The sequence below is a fragment of the Cebus imitator genome, unplaced genomic scaffold (assembly GCF_001604975.1).
Source record: "Cebus imitator isolate Cc_AM_T3 unplaced genomic scaffold, Cebus_imitator-1.0 Scaffold83, whole genome shotgun sequence".
Classification (NCBI taxonomy): Eukaryota; Metazoa; Chordata; class Mammalia; order Primates; family Cebidae; genus Cebus; species Cebus imitator.
Window position 1 is genome coordinate 1,195,701 of NW_016107398.1, and position 15,567 is coordinate 1,211,267.

Consider the following 15,567-nt stretch of genomic DNA (forward strand, 5'->3'; position numbering starts at 1 on the left):
ACAGTTGGCCTCTCTGGCTCACACTCTTCTCACTGTTCTCTTTGCCCTCAAATATTATTTAACCAAACAAAACTGGTTGTTTGTCTTTCATTTTTGGACCATGTTCTTTATAATGACTTTAGTGCAGAGCATTCCTACGTGGATATATTAGCCTCCTGAAATGTCTTTTATTTTCACTGCCCTCTAAATTTTCCAGCATCGTTTTTAAAACTCCCTTAGTCATCACTGAAATAACCTAATTGTTGAATATAATCACAACTAATCCAAACATCTTGATGTAATATTTAGCCAGTTACTTCTATGAAGATGCAAAGAATGAGGTAGATGATAGAAATAAAGGGAAAGAGAGAAAACTTTTGTTTTTCACAGCTACAATAGTCTAAGCAAGCTGTGCTCATATTTACTTATTCTGTGCTGATCTCAGAAAACTAACTCATAACCTTGTGCCCATGGGGTTGGATTATTATAATTCCCTTCTAGTCGAGCTTCCAGCAATAACTTGGGAATGAAGAAAATAAAAAATAACACACAAGGAACTATTTGGCTAAATTAAATACTGTGAATCACAAAGGTGCACATTTTAGGAAACCATGACCGACCTGTGTTTAGCACAGATCCTTACACAAAGGAGGCATTTAATAAAAATCTAGTAAGTTGAATTGAATCGCAATGGTTTCTCACTTTACAAAAGATAACAAAAGCTCTCTGTAATCCCTGTAATCCATGCTCCCAGGAATAGACAATAAAATGGGCTAGATAATCAACAACCCTTCTCTCAACCCTCAGAATCAGAAGTAAAAAAGACATGGAGAGAGGAGAGCCTAAGAGTAGGGCAATGAGCAGGGTGGTTTTCTTGGAACAGCAAGTTCATGAAGGGAAAGTTAAGCTGAAAGCCTTGATAATATTTATCAATGTATTTTTAAAGTATGTAAGCAACTCTAAATTTTAATTTAACCCAATGTGAATTCCCAATATTAAAGAACATATATTGTACTTACTTCCAGAAATGGTATTGATCATATTCAAAGGATATGTCCAGAGAAATAAATTGCATTAATTTTCCAAACTCTTTTATTCATCTTATATGTTTTAAAGATAGTAATAGCAAAGTGTAATGTTCCTTACCATTTCAATAGAAGTGTAGCTTTCTCAAAAGAAAGAAGATTGAAATTTATACCTTCTGAAGGGGATTACCTGGAAATGACTCCAAATAAAAAATTTCCACATATCTGTCAAACACATCCAAAAGTGAAGACAGTTAATCTAGCCTCCAAATGGAATTTAGAAGATGACTGGTAATGTGCTATAGTTCTCTAGATTTATTATATTAAATAGAATAAACACAGGTTATATAAAACCTCCTGAAAATTATTTAAATCATGATAGGCTGAGAATAGTTTTTCCAATACAGCATCACATTTAGCATTTGAAAAATGCAAACATATAAGCAATACAATCCATGTAAATTGGAAAATGCTTTTTGCAATTATCTTGAAATTTAAGTCAATTCACCTGTAAGTTGATATCACTGAAGCAAATCATATTGGACTGATTTTTTCCTGACCATTCTCCATTATGTTCTTCATTTCGCTTTCCATATATTAAGCGGTCAATGAGTTAATTTCCAAAGCAAGCAATGAGTTAACTTCTATTTCATTTTGTTCAAATGTTCTATTTAAAATTCTTTCTTTAAACAAAGGACCATTCTTTTTTCCTTTGGTTATTGTATGCTCTTTTTGAATAGTTTCCAGGAATAAAATAACTGATCATGAAAAAACAAAACAGTTACTCTTAACATTCCTTGTATAAAGTTATTAGTTGATGGCACTTTTATGATTAACAACTCTAACATGTTGCAGCCTATCCAGTGTATAAAATGTTCCCTTGTCAACAGACATAATTTCACATGTCCAGTATCAATTTAGACATGAAGTCGTAACTTTAAAAGACAGTGTTACTTTTTGTTGAGACTATTTCCACACCACAAAAGGGACGAAAGCAATGAGAATACCTGAAAATAGAGGACTGATGGAGTTTTATGGTACACGGGTTTTTTTGTCGTTGATTTTGGGTTTTTTGTTTTGTTTTGTTTTGTTTTGTTTTGTATTTTTAGTAGAGACGGGGTTTCACTATGTTGGCCAGGATGGTCTTGAGCTCCTGACCTTGTGATCCACCGGACTCAGCCTCCCAAAGTGCTGGGATTACAGGCGTGAGCCACTGACGCCCAGCCTATGGTACAGTTTTAATGATATTTAAACATATATTCATTCCAGGACACTGCTAATAAATATTTTCGGAAATGTTCCTGGGGGAATTTTAATTACCATCAATGTATAAAAATAAATAACAGAATCTCTGTCCAGATGGCATGATGGGTGATGTTTTTCAGAAAAACACTTTTTAAAACATCAATATCTGTCTTATATTTCCATTTGAAAAAGAAACAAAATCTGTTTACAATGCATCATACTCAAAGTCTAAGTTACTTTTTAGTTTGAGTTGAGTCCCAAAAAGCACCACTCTTAAAAAAAAAAAATTAAGTACTCTTCTGCCATGTGGGGACACAGTGAAAAGACAGCTATCTATGAACCAGGAAGCAGACCCTCAGCAGATACTAAATCTACCTTGATCTTAGATTTCTCAGCTTCTAGCACTACGAGAAAATAAATTTCTGTCTATAAGCCAAAAAAAGGTAAATTTAAAAATGCAGTATAAAGTAGTGTGCTTAGTAGGCGTCTCTGAGACAATTGAGGGCTCACATGCTGACTTTGCTTATAGCAATAGAATTGCCAAAATAATAGACCAGAAAGCTGGCAAAGATTTCTTTGGATTTTTAGTTATTTATTTAGACATCATTTCTTGCATTTGATTCTCTTGCAGCAGCACATCCAGACTACTTAATAAAAAACATAGAGATTTAAAACATTAACCAATCAACAACTATATCAGAGATTCCTTCAAGCCACAATGATAAACTAAAAAATTTCTATATAAATATGCAAAATATGTGTACCTTCCATCTTTCTTCATTCTCCTCCCACCCAAAAAAGGTATCATGTTTGATTTTATTACTATATTTGTTGCCTAGGATAGAAAAGCCCTAACACATTCAACAAAGCAAGATATTTCTATGATGATAATAATAAATGGCAAACACATTGTTACTTATTACAGTCACCTTTCTGTAGCAATGCACTGTATATTTTGAAATTGCTAAAACGGTAAATTTTAAATGCTTTTATCACAAAAAATAAGTACATGAGATGATGGATTTGTTAATTAGCTAATCATTTGACAATAAAGACATACATCAAAACATCACACTGTACCCCACAAATATATATTCTAAGCATTTCCTATATAACAACTTTCATGGATGATATGTTACTGAACATCGGGCATTTAGTTTTCTTTTTTCTAGCTCACATAATCTTGGTGACACTAAAAGGAGGTGGTTAATGTTTCATAAAGACAAAATTTAATTTATTTTGATTACAGTGGATAAAGATTCAACCCTCAACAAAGAATGGTAAAGACAAAAACTACCTTCCTTTGTCTATTATCATTTGCCATCTTCTTTTGCAATTATAAAGAGTTTTGTTTTCATTTGGATGCAGAAGTTGAAAGAAAGACTGAGTAGCCATTCTTAGACTTAAATCCTCCCCCACCCCAAGAGAGATCATAATTAATATATAACAAATGGTGTTTACCGTTGGGGTTTTTGAGTACTTTTCTTTCTTTCTTTCTCTCTCTCTCTCTCTTTCTCTCTTTCTCTCTTTCTTTCTTTCTTACATAGGGTCTCCACTTTTCCTCTTCCCTTCAGGATATTGACAAGTTTTATCCAAACCTCTTTTCCCCAGTTCAGATCTTCCATACCAGGGCAGAGTTAATTACTATTACCCTAGGTATTCCACAGAACCAAAACCTCTTTTCCCCAGTTCAGATCTTCTGTACCAGGGCAGAGTTAATTACTATTACCCTAGGTATTCCACATAACCCTTAGGAGAAGCTGAAAAGGGGTTTCCTTACATCGACCACCAAGAGCACACTCCAGTCCCACCTCACAACCCCTCCTCTGGGAGCACCCGCCACCCCAGGCCTTTTAGCTCTACATTGCCAAAACTACACAACTCCCACTCCACCATAGCAAAGCTTTCTCAGGAAACAGCACCACACAGCATCCCCTTTCCTTCTCCTTGGAAACAGCGTCAACCAGGCCGGCAGCCTCAAAGCGCGCTTTGTGGATCCTTTGACCAGGATGCGCCAGGGGCCTTAGCTCCCGCTGGACACCCGCGCACTCAGACTTAGAATAGGGAGTCAGGCGAAGAAAGGTCAAACCCAGGGAAATTTCCAAGGCGGGGGAGGGGGTGGTCAGACTGCTGGTAAACTATGCCACATCCACTCATCGCCACTCAAACCTTCCAACCCACAGCCAGGCCCGCCGCACTTCGGAGTTCCAAGTTTCAATTCTCCCTGCAAGGTGGGGCCATCCGGGCAGCGGTGGCGAAAGACAGGTTCCGGGCAGGGGGAGCCACAGCACCAAGCCTGCTTGCAAAGCTGTGTCTCCGAAATAGGGACACACTCTCTGGGGTTTGTTTTCTGCGGGGGAAGAGGGGAAGGAATGTGGGGGTAGTAAGTGTGGTGGCGATTCGTGGAGGGCAGGGGTAAGGGGCAGTTACAGCCACATCTCTGCCCTGGGCAGAGCCAGGTACAGAGGCCGCGGACCTGGCCGCCACTGGGTTATCAGTATCTCCTGTCGCGGGCGCTCAAGCTGTGCGCAAACACGCCCCCCGAATCCCCACAACCTGTCAAACTGGCCCTACAGCTTGGAGCCCCCTGGCAGGAGGGAGAAACTTCTACCCAGACTCGCCAGCAGCCAGGATGCTGCGGTTTGCTGAGAAAAATTTTTTGATCTGAAAGAATCATGATAATGAAATAAAAGGATCAAAGGCATCCTGACGTCTTCTGAACCTTTGGAAAAATAAAATTATTGTTTTCCACCGGCCCGCGAATATTCCCAGTCGCCAGTGGCGACGCGGGGGTGGGGCTGGCGCTCAAGGCAGAGAGCGCGAGGCAGGTTCCCAGGAGAGCCGCGTAGAAGGGGACTGACTGGGGGGCCTAGGTCCCCGACGCCATTTGCCGGGCAGTGGCGCCCGCCTTACCTGTGGATGCAGTTTCCATGGCAACGGGCGGCTGCCGGGCGGGGCACGAGCCGGGTTCCCGCGGCGCCGCTTCCCGGGCCCTGGCGCCCAACCCCGGGCTAGGCTCCCCAGCCTGAGGAGCCGGCGTGGCCCCTTTCGGCGTCACCGCTTCATTCTCCCCCTCCCCCCGGTCCCTGAGCCACTGGGACCCGGGGCAGGCCAGCGGCAGCAGCTCGTCCTGCGGATCCGGCGGCGCGGCCATGGCTGGCGTTTCCCGGCGCGGCGACGGCGGCTTGGCTGGGCCGAGGCGCGGTGGCTGCGCGGGCGCTCCCTGCTGCTGTCCCCGGAGGGACTCCGCACTCCGGGAGGCTGCGGTGTCTCAGAGCCGCCGCCGCCGCCGCCTCTGGTGCAACTCCGCGGAGCCGCTGCCTACCGCTCTTCCCGCTTCAGCTCCTCCTCCTCCCCCCTCCTCTTCCTCCCGCCCCGCCGCGGCCGCTGCCTGCGCTCCTCCTCCTACTCCAGTCGCTGCTGCCGCCGCTGCTTCGCTACTCCCAAGCCTGTTATTACGCAGGTAAAAATGGCCTGCTTGGTCCGGGTCCTCCTGGGCACGTCAGCCCCTAACCTGCAAATGGCAGGCCCCGGTTAGGGGATGTGCCAAACCCGCTCGAATCTTCCCCTCGTTTGGGGAGGAATAAAAAAGAAAGACTAGCAGGTAGAAGCAGCCCCCAGCAGCGTCGCCTTCCCAACTCAGAAAGTTAAGCCCCTACTGGTGGCCTGGGTCCCGAGGCAAAGGGGAAAGCTAGAGAGCTCAGGGCCACAGTTCTGAGAGTGACCAGTATCAGTTGTGGAGGGGACACAGGTCTGAGCGGGTAAGCGGTGGAGATGGGTTCTGGTGGCACATGGAGACGTGGGAAGCTGCAACCCCGAGGTAAATACTGCGTTTCCAAAATGGGCCTGAAAATAGTGGACTAAAGGAATGAGTTATCAGGACAGCCTCCAAAAAAGCTTAACAGATCTCACCCTGACCAGCCCTGAGGGCAAACACAATGTCAATAGGCAGGACAAAAGCTGTACGTTTCCTTTCAGAAACACTGAGCCAAGGCCATCCTAATCATAAGCTGTCTGTGCAGTTCTGTGCAGTCTGTTGTATTTCAGAAGTTGGACATTCCATTAAGCTTGCATCTTTTTCTTTACAGTTCACTGTGAAAAAAGGGAAGATAGCCAGCAAACAAACTCAAACTCAGAGGAGGAAAGTGACTTGCCTCATCAGGTATTATGCCTATATGAAGACCCATCTTTTCAAATGTCTTGTGCTTTATTGGTTCCTAAATTGTTTAATAAAATTATGTGCCTTTAAAAACTAAGATTCACTACAACACACAGGTTGAAGGAATAGGCTTGTCTGCTGTTTCTTCTCTAGGAAAAGTGGACGCAGACCGTACAGCATACTGTGAGACTCTGTGGGACTCTAGGCCACCAGGCACATCTTGAGGATTTCATACCTGTCCACTGGTATGTTCAAAGGCCAACTTCAGTACCATTCAAGTGCTCCTCAATAATGCTGAAAAAGCCCAGATTCTGCCAATCTTTTGTTCTGTTAGTGCACCAGTGTTCAAAAGCTGGCAATAAGTTAGAGAAAAATCATTCACTAAACAATAAATATGGCCTCCTAAAGCCAGATATACCTGGAGATCTGATGGTCACCAAAATTTTACATTTTTGATATACTCAAAATTATCTCTCATGATGGAAATGTTCCCCATCTAGATTGTGGTTCTAGCTTTGCAGGTGCATACATGTGTCAAAACTTACTGTTTACTGTAAATATGGACAATTTAATGTGTTGTCAGTTATATCTCAATAAAGCTATAAAAAGAACTCATCCAAAACCAACAAAATAATTGGTTATCATGAATCATAATGATTTTTAAATATCTTTCCATGATAAAACAAGAGCATATTTAAGAAACCATAAAGTTGAAAAGCTTATTCCACTGCTTTCCATGGAGCTTAATCCTGTCTTGTAATTAGGGGGCACTTGTAAGCTTTTTTCAGATCTATTATTTAATATTCCTTAAAGCATCAGAAATATTAGATGGGGATTTTTCATAGACGATACAACCTTAAGCGGTCATTGATGAGTACTAATATTTGAGAATTGCTATGCAAGGGAGTTACATACAAAATAATATGGAGTATATTCTTTTGTTTCTCTGAGAAACATAAATGAAAGTTATCTTAAAAAATACTGGGAGACCTAAGCAAGTCTCTTTGTTTCCTTATGATTAATCAGATCAGAAGTTTGGGGATATGATTCTAATTATTTGTCACATTTCTTTCATACTGATCAATGCTCTCATTGAGAATGTGTGAAGGAAATAGCCAGTTAAATCTATTTAGAGTGAAGTTATTAAAGGAAATTGACCATTATTGAGAGTTCCATTTTGATAAATTATTCTATTTTACACTGCTGAAAAGAGATGTCTACATTATTTCAGTGTTAGCAATTTTCATTACTAGCTTTCCTTATTAGACTCCACCTTTGGATGTATACAAATCATCTATTGGGGGAAGATATTTTCAGGTTTATGCTTTGACTTGAAAGAACTCGTGTGTTAGTATTATTTATTTTGCACTCCTCTGAACTGACAAAGCTTGACTAATTTGAAGATTTATGGGCAAAACACACAGTCAGCAATGGGATTCTGGGGCTTGTATTGTTGCTCTAAGTTATGAATTACTCTAAAATGCTTTTGAGACACAGAAAAAATAGGGCTGTCACTTTTAAAAGGTTCTTAGCAAGAAGAGTTGAGACAAAAGAACTGTCAGGTTTTGTCTTCAGCTTTTGTTTTTTGTAAAAGAAGTTTTGTTCATCATTTGAAAAGAAGGAATCTGGTGAGGAGCGTTTATTTAGCACTAGTTTCTTACTTAGTCCAATTCGTATATCATGGGGAAACAGGATGTGAGCACATCCAGGAAGAGCGCCACGAGTAACAAACTTTAACCAAGATGAAATTCTTTCCAGCCTCAATATTAAAGTTACTTAACATCTCTACATCCCACATTCTTCAACTGTAACCTGTAGACTTTAAAAAAAAATTTTGTTGGGTGCACACGTAGTAGGTGTGTATATTTATGGGGTATATTAGATATTTTAATACAGGCATACAATGAATAATAATCACATCATGGTAAAGGAGGTATCCATCACCTCAAGCATTTATCCTTGCTTTGGGTTACAAACAATCCAATTATAATCTTTTTGTTGTTTTGAAATATATTGTTGATTGTAGGCACCCGGCTGTGCTAGTGAATACTAGATCTTGTTCATTCATATCTAACTATATTTTTATATCTATCATTAACTGTCACACTTCTGTGGCCCCTATCCCCTATCCCCCCGCCAGCCTCCCAGCACTACACTTCCTGCCTCTGGGAAACATCCTTCTACAATCTATCTCCATGAGTTCAACTGTTTTAATTTTTATCTCCCATAAATAAATTCCCATAAAATTCTTCTTATGTGAGAACATAAGAAGTTTGTCTTTCTGTGTCTCGGTTACATCACTTAACAAATGTCCTTCAGTTCCATCTATGTTGTGCAAATGACAGAGTCTCATTCTTTTTTATAACTGAATAGTTGTCCATTGTGTATATGTACCACATTTTCTTTATCCATTTATCTCCTGATGAACACATGAATTGCTTCCAAATCTTGATTAGTGTGAATTATATAGTGCTGCAATAAACATTGGAGTGCAGATATCTCTTCAATATAGTTTTGCTTTTGTTTGGGTATATACCCAACAGTGGGATTGCTGGATCATATGGTAACTCTAGTCTTTTTTAAGTTGGTGAGATGACATCTTATTGTAGTTCTGATTTGCATTTCTCCGATGATCAGTGATACTGAGCACCTTTTCATATGTCTGCTTGCTGTTAATTTGTATGTCTTCTATTGAGTAATGTCTACTAGATATTTTGCCCATTTTAATGGATCATTATATTTTTTCTTACAGACTTATTTGAGCTCCTTATAGATTCTGGTTATTAATACCTTGTCAGATGGATAATTTGCAAATATTTTCTCTCATTCTGTGGGCTGTCTCTTCACTTTGTGTTTCTTTTACTGTGCAGAAAATTTTTAACTTGATATAATCCCATTTGTCCATTTTTGCTTTGGTTGCCTGTCCTTATTGGGTGTTACTCTAGAAATCTTTGCGAAGACCAATATCCTGGAGAGTTTCCCCAATGTTTCAATGTTTTCTTTCTTTTTTTGCGACGGAGTCTTTCTTTGTCACCCAGGATGGAGTGCAGTGGTACGATCTCGGCTCACTGCAACCTCCACCTCCAGGGCTCAAGTGAATCTCCTACCTTCGGCCTCTCAATTACAGGCACCCATCACCAAGCCCAGCTAATTTTTGTATTTTTAGTAGAGACGGGATTTCATTATGCTGGCCAGGCTGGTCTGGAACTCCTGACTTCAAGTGATCTGCCCATCTCCGCCTCTCAAGGTGCTGGGATTACAGGTGTGAGGCACTGCATCTGGCCCCCAATGTTTTCTTTTAATGGTTTCCTAGCTTGAGGTCTTATGTATGTCTTTAATCTATTTTGATTTGATTTTTGTATATGACAAGAGATAAGGGTCTACTTTCTGCATATGAATATGAAGTTGTCCCAGAACTGTTTATTAAAGAGACCATTCTTTCCCAGTGTATGGCCTTGGCACCTTTTTAAAAAATGAACTCACTATAGATTAATGGATTTGTTTCTGGCTTCTCTATTCTGTTCCACTGTTTTTTATTTTGTTTTGTTTTGTTTTTTAAATGGCAGTAACATGCTGTTTGGTTACTATAGCTCTGTGTAGGTAATGTGATTCTTCTAGTTTTGTTCATTTTGCTCAGGATGGCTTTCAGTATTCTGGGTCTTTTGTGGTTCCACATAAATTTTAGGATTATTTTTCTTATTTCTGTGATGAATGTCATTGGTATTTTGATAGACATTTGATTGAATGTGTAGGTTACTTTTGGTAGTAGGGAGCTTTTAACAATACTGATTCTTCCAATCCATGAACATGGAATATCCTTCCATTTTTTTGTGTGTCCTCTTCAATTTTGTTCATCAATGTTTTATAGTATTTATTGCAGTTTTTGTTGCTTAATCACTTCTTTAAGTTTATTCCTAGGTATTTTATTTGCAGGTATTGTAAATGGGATTACTTTATTGATTTTTCAGGTTGTTTGTAATTTGCATATAGAAAGCCTACTCATTTTTTATGTTGATATTGGATCCTGCAACTTAACTGAATTTGTTTATCAATTCCAAGTTTTCTGGAGAAGAATTTACATTTTTCCAAATATAAGATCATGTCATGTGCAAAACAGGGATAATTTGACTTCTTCTGTTCTAATTTGGATGCCCTTTATTTCTTTCTCTTATCTGATTACTCCTGCAAAGACTTCCAGTACTATGTTGAATAACAGTGGTGAAAGTGGGCATCCTTATAATGTTCCAGATCTTGGGGAAAAGGCTTTCAGTTTTTGCCCATTTCAGCATGATCCTAGTTTTGGGTCTGTCATATATAGCTTTTATTGTGCTGAGGTATGTTCCTTCAATACCCAGTTTTTTGAGGTTTTTACCACAAAGGGATATTGAATTTTATCAAATGCTTTTTCAGCATCAACTGAAATGATCATATGGTATTTGTCCTTCATTCTGTTGATGCAATGTGTGACACTGATTGATGTGCATATGTTGAACCATCCTTGCATCCATGGGATAAATCCCACTTGGTCATAATTAATGATGTTTTAAATGTTGTTGACTTCAGTTTGCTAGTATTTTGTTTATGATTTTTGCATCAATGTTCATCAGGGATATTGGCCTGTAGTTTTCTTGATTGATATCTTTTTGTCTGGCTCTGATATCAAGGTAATACTAGCCTGGCATAATATGTTTGGAAGTATTCCCTCCTCTTCTATTTTTTGTAATAGTATGAGTAGGTTTAGTATTAGTGCTTCTTTAAATGTTTGGTAAAATTCAGCAGTGAATACATCAGGTCCCAGGCTTTTCTTGCTAGGAGACTTTTATTACAACTTTGATCTTATTACTTGTTATTAGTTTATTCAGGTTTAGATTTTTCTATGGTTCAATCTTGGTAGGTTGTATGTGTCTAGGAATTTATCCATTTCTTTTAGACTTTCCAATTAATTGGCATACAGTTCCTCATAGTAGTCTCTAATGATCCTTTGCATTTCTGAGGTATCAGTTATAACGTCTCCTTTTTCATCTCTGATTTATTTGGTCTTCTCTCTTTTTTCTTAGTCTGTGTAAAGCTTTGTCAATTTTGTTGATCTTTTCAAAAAAATCAACTTTTCATTTCATTGATTTTTATTTCCATTTCATTTATTTCTGCTCTGATATTTATTATTTCTTTTCTTCTACTAACTTTGGGTTTGATTTGCTCTTGGTTTTCTAATTGTTTAAGATGCATAATGTTGCTCATTTGAAGTTTTTCTACTTTTTTGATGTAAGTGCTTATTGCTATAAACTTTCCCATTAATACTGCTTTCAGTGTATTCCATAGGTTTTGGTATGTTGTGTTTCCATTTTCATGTAGTTCCAGAAATTTATCCCTTCTTAATTTCAATGAAAAAATTAAAATAAATCTTTGACATGATTTCCATTTTTTTGAATTTTTAAGACTTGTTTTGTGGCTTAACCTATGGTCTATTCTTGAGAATGATCTATATGCTGAGGAAAAGAATGTATACTCTGCAGCCATTGGATTAAATAGTCTGTAAATATCTATTAGGTCTATAGTGCAGATAAAGTCTGATGTTTCTTTTGTGATTATCTGTCTATATGTTCTGTCCAATACCGAAAGCGGGGTGTTCAAGTCTCCAGCTATTATTGTAATGGAGTCTGTCTCTCTCTTTAGCTCAATTAATATTTGCTATATATATTTGAGTGCTCCAGTGTTGGGTGCATGTATAATTGTTATATCCTCTTGATGAATTAACCCCTTTATTATTATATAATGATCTTCTTTGTCTCTTTTTATAGTTTTTATATTGAAATCTATCTTGGCTGGTATAAGTATAGCTTCTGCCTTTTTTTGGTTTCCATTCACATAAAATTTCTTTTTCTGTCCCTTCACTTTTAGTCTATGTAGGTCTTTATAGGTGAAGTGTGTTTCTTGTAGGCAACAGATTATTGGGTCTTCTTTTTAATCCGTTCAACCATTGTACATCTTTTGATTGGAAAGTTTAGTTCATTTAAATTCAGTATTATTAGTGATAAGTAAGGACGTACTCATGCGTTTTGCTTTCTGCTTGTTTTGTGGTCTTTTCTTCCTTCTTTCCTTTCTTCCTGTCTTCTATTTAGTGAGGGTGATTTTCTCAGATGGTATGCCTTAAATTCTTGCTTGTATTTGCATTTGTATTGTATGTTTTTAGATTTGAGGTTACCATGAGGCTTGTGAATACTATCTCATAACCCATTATTTTTAACTGATGAAAACTTAACACTGATTGCATAAACAATCAAGGAGAAAACTAACAGAAACTCAACTTTAATCTCATCCCTCTGCTTTTTAATTTTTGTTGTTTCTATTTGTATTTTATTGCACTGTCTTGAAAATTTATTATAATTATTTTTTATTGGTTTATCTTTTAGTATCTGTACTCAAGATATGCATAGTTTATACACTACAATTATAGGGTTATAACATTCTGTGTTTTTCTGTGTACTTACTATTACCAGTGAGTTTTGTACCTTCACATGACTTTTTTCAAATTAAAGAACTCCCTTTAGCATTTCTTCTAGGACAAGTCTGGTGTCGATGACATTCCTTGGCTTTTGTTTTTCTGGGAACATCTGTATTTCTCCTTTATGTTTGAAGGATATTTTTGCTGGATATGCTTTTCTAGGATAAAAGCATTTTTTCCCTCAGCACTTTAAATATGTCTTGCCACTCTCTCCTAGCCTGTAAGATTTGCACTGAGAAATCTAATCCCAAGTGTATTGGAACTCTTTTGCATGTTATTTGTTTTTTTTTTTCTCTTGCTGCTTTTATGATCCTATATCCTTGACCTTTGAAAGTTTGGTTATTAAATGTCTTGAAGAAGTCTTATTTGGGTGAAATCTGCTTGGTGTTCTATAATCTTTTGTGTTTGAATATTGATATCTTTGTCTAGCTTTGGGAAGTTCTCTGTTGTTATCACTTTGAATAAATTTTCTACCCCTATCTCTCTCTCTATCTCCTCCTTAAGGCCAGAAGTCTTAGATTTGTTTTTTTTGTTGTTTGTTGTTTTATTTTTAATGCTATTTTCTAGAACTTGTAGGCATGCTTTATTCTCTTCGTTTTTTTTTTTTTTTTTTTTTTTTTTTNTCTCCTCTGACTGTATATTTTTGAATAGCCCATCTTCAGGCTCACTAATTGTTTCTTCTGCTTGATGAATTCTGCTGTTGAGAGACTCTAATGCACTCTTCAGTATGTCAATAACATTTTTTTAGCTCCAGAATTTCTGCTTTTTAAAATTTATTTCAATGGCTTTGTTTAACTTGTCTGATAGAATTCTAAATTCGTTTTCTGTGTTATCTTGAATTTTTTGAGCTTCCTAAAAACAGCTATTCTAAATACTCTGTCTAAAAGGTCACACATCTCTGTCTCTCCAAGGTTGGTCACTGGTGACTTATTTAGTTCATCTCCTGAGCTCATGGATTGACCTGATGCTTGTGGATGTATGTCATTGTCTTGTCATTGAAGAATTAAATATTTATATTCACAGTCTGGGCTTCTTTGTACCCAACCTTCTTAAGAAGGCTTTCCAGGCATTCAGAGGAACTTAGGCATTATAATCTAAGTCTTTGGTCACTGCAGCCATATCTGCATTAGGAGGCACCCCAAGCCCAGGAATGCTATGGCTCTTGCAGACTCGTGGAAGTACTGCCTTGCTGAACTTGGGTAAGATCTGAGAGAAGTCCTTGGATTACCAAAGAAATACTCTTATTGTCTTCCCTGACTTTACAGAGTCTCTGTCTCTCTGTGATGAGATGCCTGGAGCTGGGAGAGGTGTCACACAAGCACCCTGTGTTCATCACCACTGGGATTGTGCTGGGTCAGACCCAAAGTCAGCACAGCCCTATCTCTTGCCTAAGGCCTGCAATAACCACCACTTGGCTACTACCTATGTTCACTCAAGGAAAGATGGCTCTACAACCAGCAGGTAGCAAATCCAGCCAGGCTTGTGTCCTTCCATTTAGGTCAGTGAGTTCCCCCAGCCCTAGGAAGGTCCAGAGATGTCATCTGGGAGCCAGGGCCTGGAGTTGCGATCCTTAGGAATCTACCTAGTGCTCTGTTTGTTCTACTGCAGATAAGGTGGCTCCCAAGTTGCAAGAAAAATCCTTTTCCTCTCTTCCTTCCCCTTTCCTCAAGCAGAGCAGACTCTCCCCATGACCATCACCACCAGTGGCCCATGCCAAGTACCGCCTGGCTACCACCTATGTTCACTCAAGGACCAAGCGCTCTTCATTCAATCTGAGCTGAATGCTGCCAGTACTGAGTCTATCCTTTGAGTAATGGGCTCTCCTGTGGCTTAGGGTAGGTTGCAAAGTACCATCCAGAAACCAAGGTTAAGAGGCAGGAACACCAAGAGATATTTGCCGTTCTACCCTGCTGTGGCCCAGGCTGGTATCCAAGGTGTAAGACAAAGTCCCCTTTACTCTTCCTTCTTCTTTCCTCAAGCAGAAGCAGTCTCTCCCCATGGCCACCACTGCTTGGAATGTGCTAGATAACACCTGAAGCCAGGTGTTAGAAGGATAAATAATAGCTACATTCAGGTAAGTGAAAGAGTCAAGCAGACAACACATGCCAAATATTTTCCTTCTCTGGCTTATATTTAAGCTTATCGGAATCCAAGCTAAGGCCCTACTTTTGAACCTTTTAAGAATGAATGCAACTGTGGAATCACTCCCACTGACTTAGCAAGATAAATGTTTGACTTAAGATGAGACTCATTCTGGTGCCTCAAATTTCTCTGAAATCATTCTGTGTGGAGTTGGTTTAGGGCTTAATTTGTCTACGTAGTATCCAAATCATTTTGCAACATAGTTTTCACATTCTACAGTGTGTGGAAGCTCTTCAATTTGATATGGAAAAGAGGTCTCCATTTTCCAATGCAAGGAAGGAATATTTAGACTAACACTAATTTATAGAGGCTATAGGCTGGTGGCATGAGACAGCTGTGTTTTCTCCAGGACATCACTACAGCACTCATAAATGCCACACAACACATTTGGAACACACCAGGCTCCTTCTGTCTATGGAAGTGGCTGCTGCTATTTAATCTGCCATCTAAGGGGATAAAGCATAGATGCTTCTAATGTCCTCCAGCAGAGGGTGGGAAGAAGAAAGTTGGCCACT

General features: G+C 38.9%; 1 protein-coding gene across 2 annotated transcripts in view; it reads right to left on the reverse strand.

Annotated features, from left to right (window-relative positions):
- Window positions 1-15,567, reverse strand: part of RTN1 (reticulon 1) — a 470,076-nt gene that overhangs the window by 271,506 nt on the left and 183,003 nt on the right. Inside the window, exon 1 of one of the 2 annotated variants that reach the window (XM_017533922.1) lies at window positions 5,163-5,739. The exons of the other annotated variant lie outside the window; for it this stretch is intronic. Coding sequence (XP_017389411.1) covers window positions 5,163-5,403 — 241 coding nt within the window. The 5' untranslated portion in view covers window positions 5,404-5,739. Of the gene's footprint in view, window positions 1-5,162; window positions 5,740-15,567 lie in introns of those variants that run through there. 2 annotated transcript variants of the gene reach the window in all.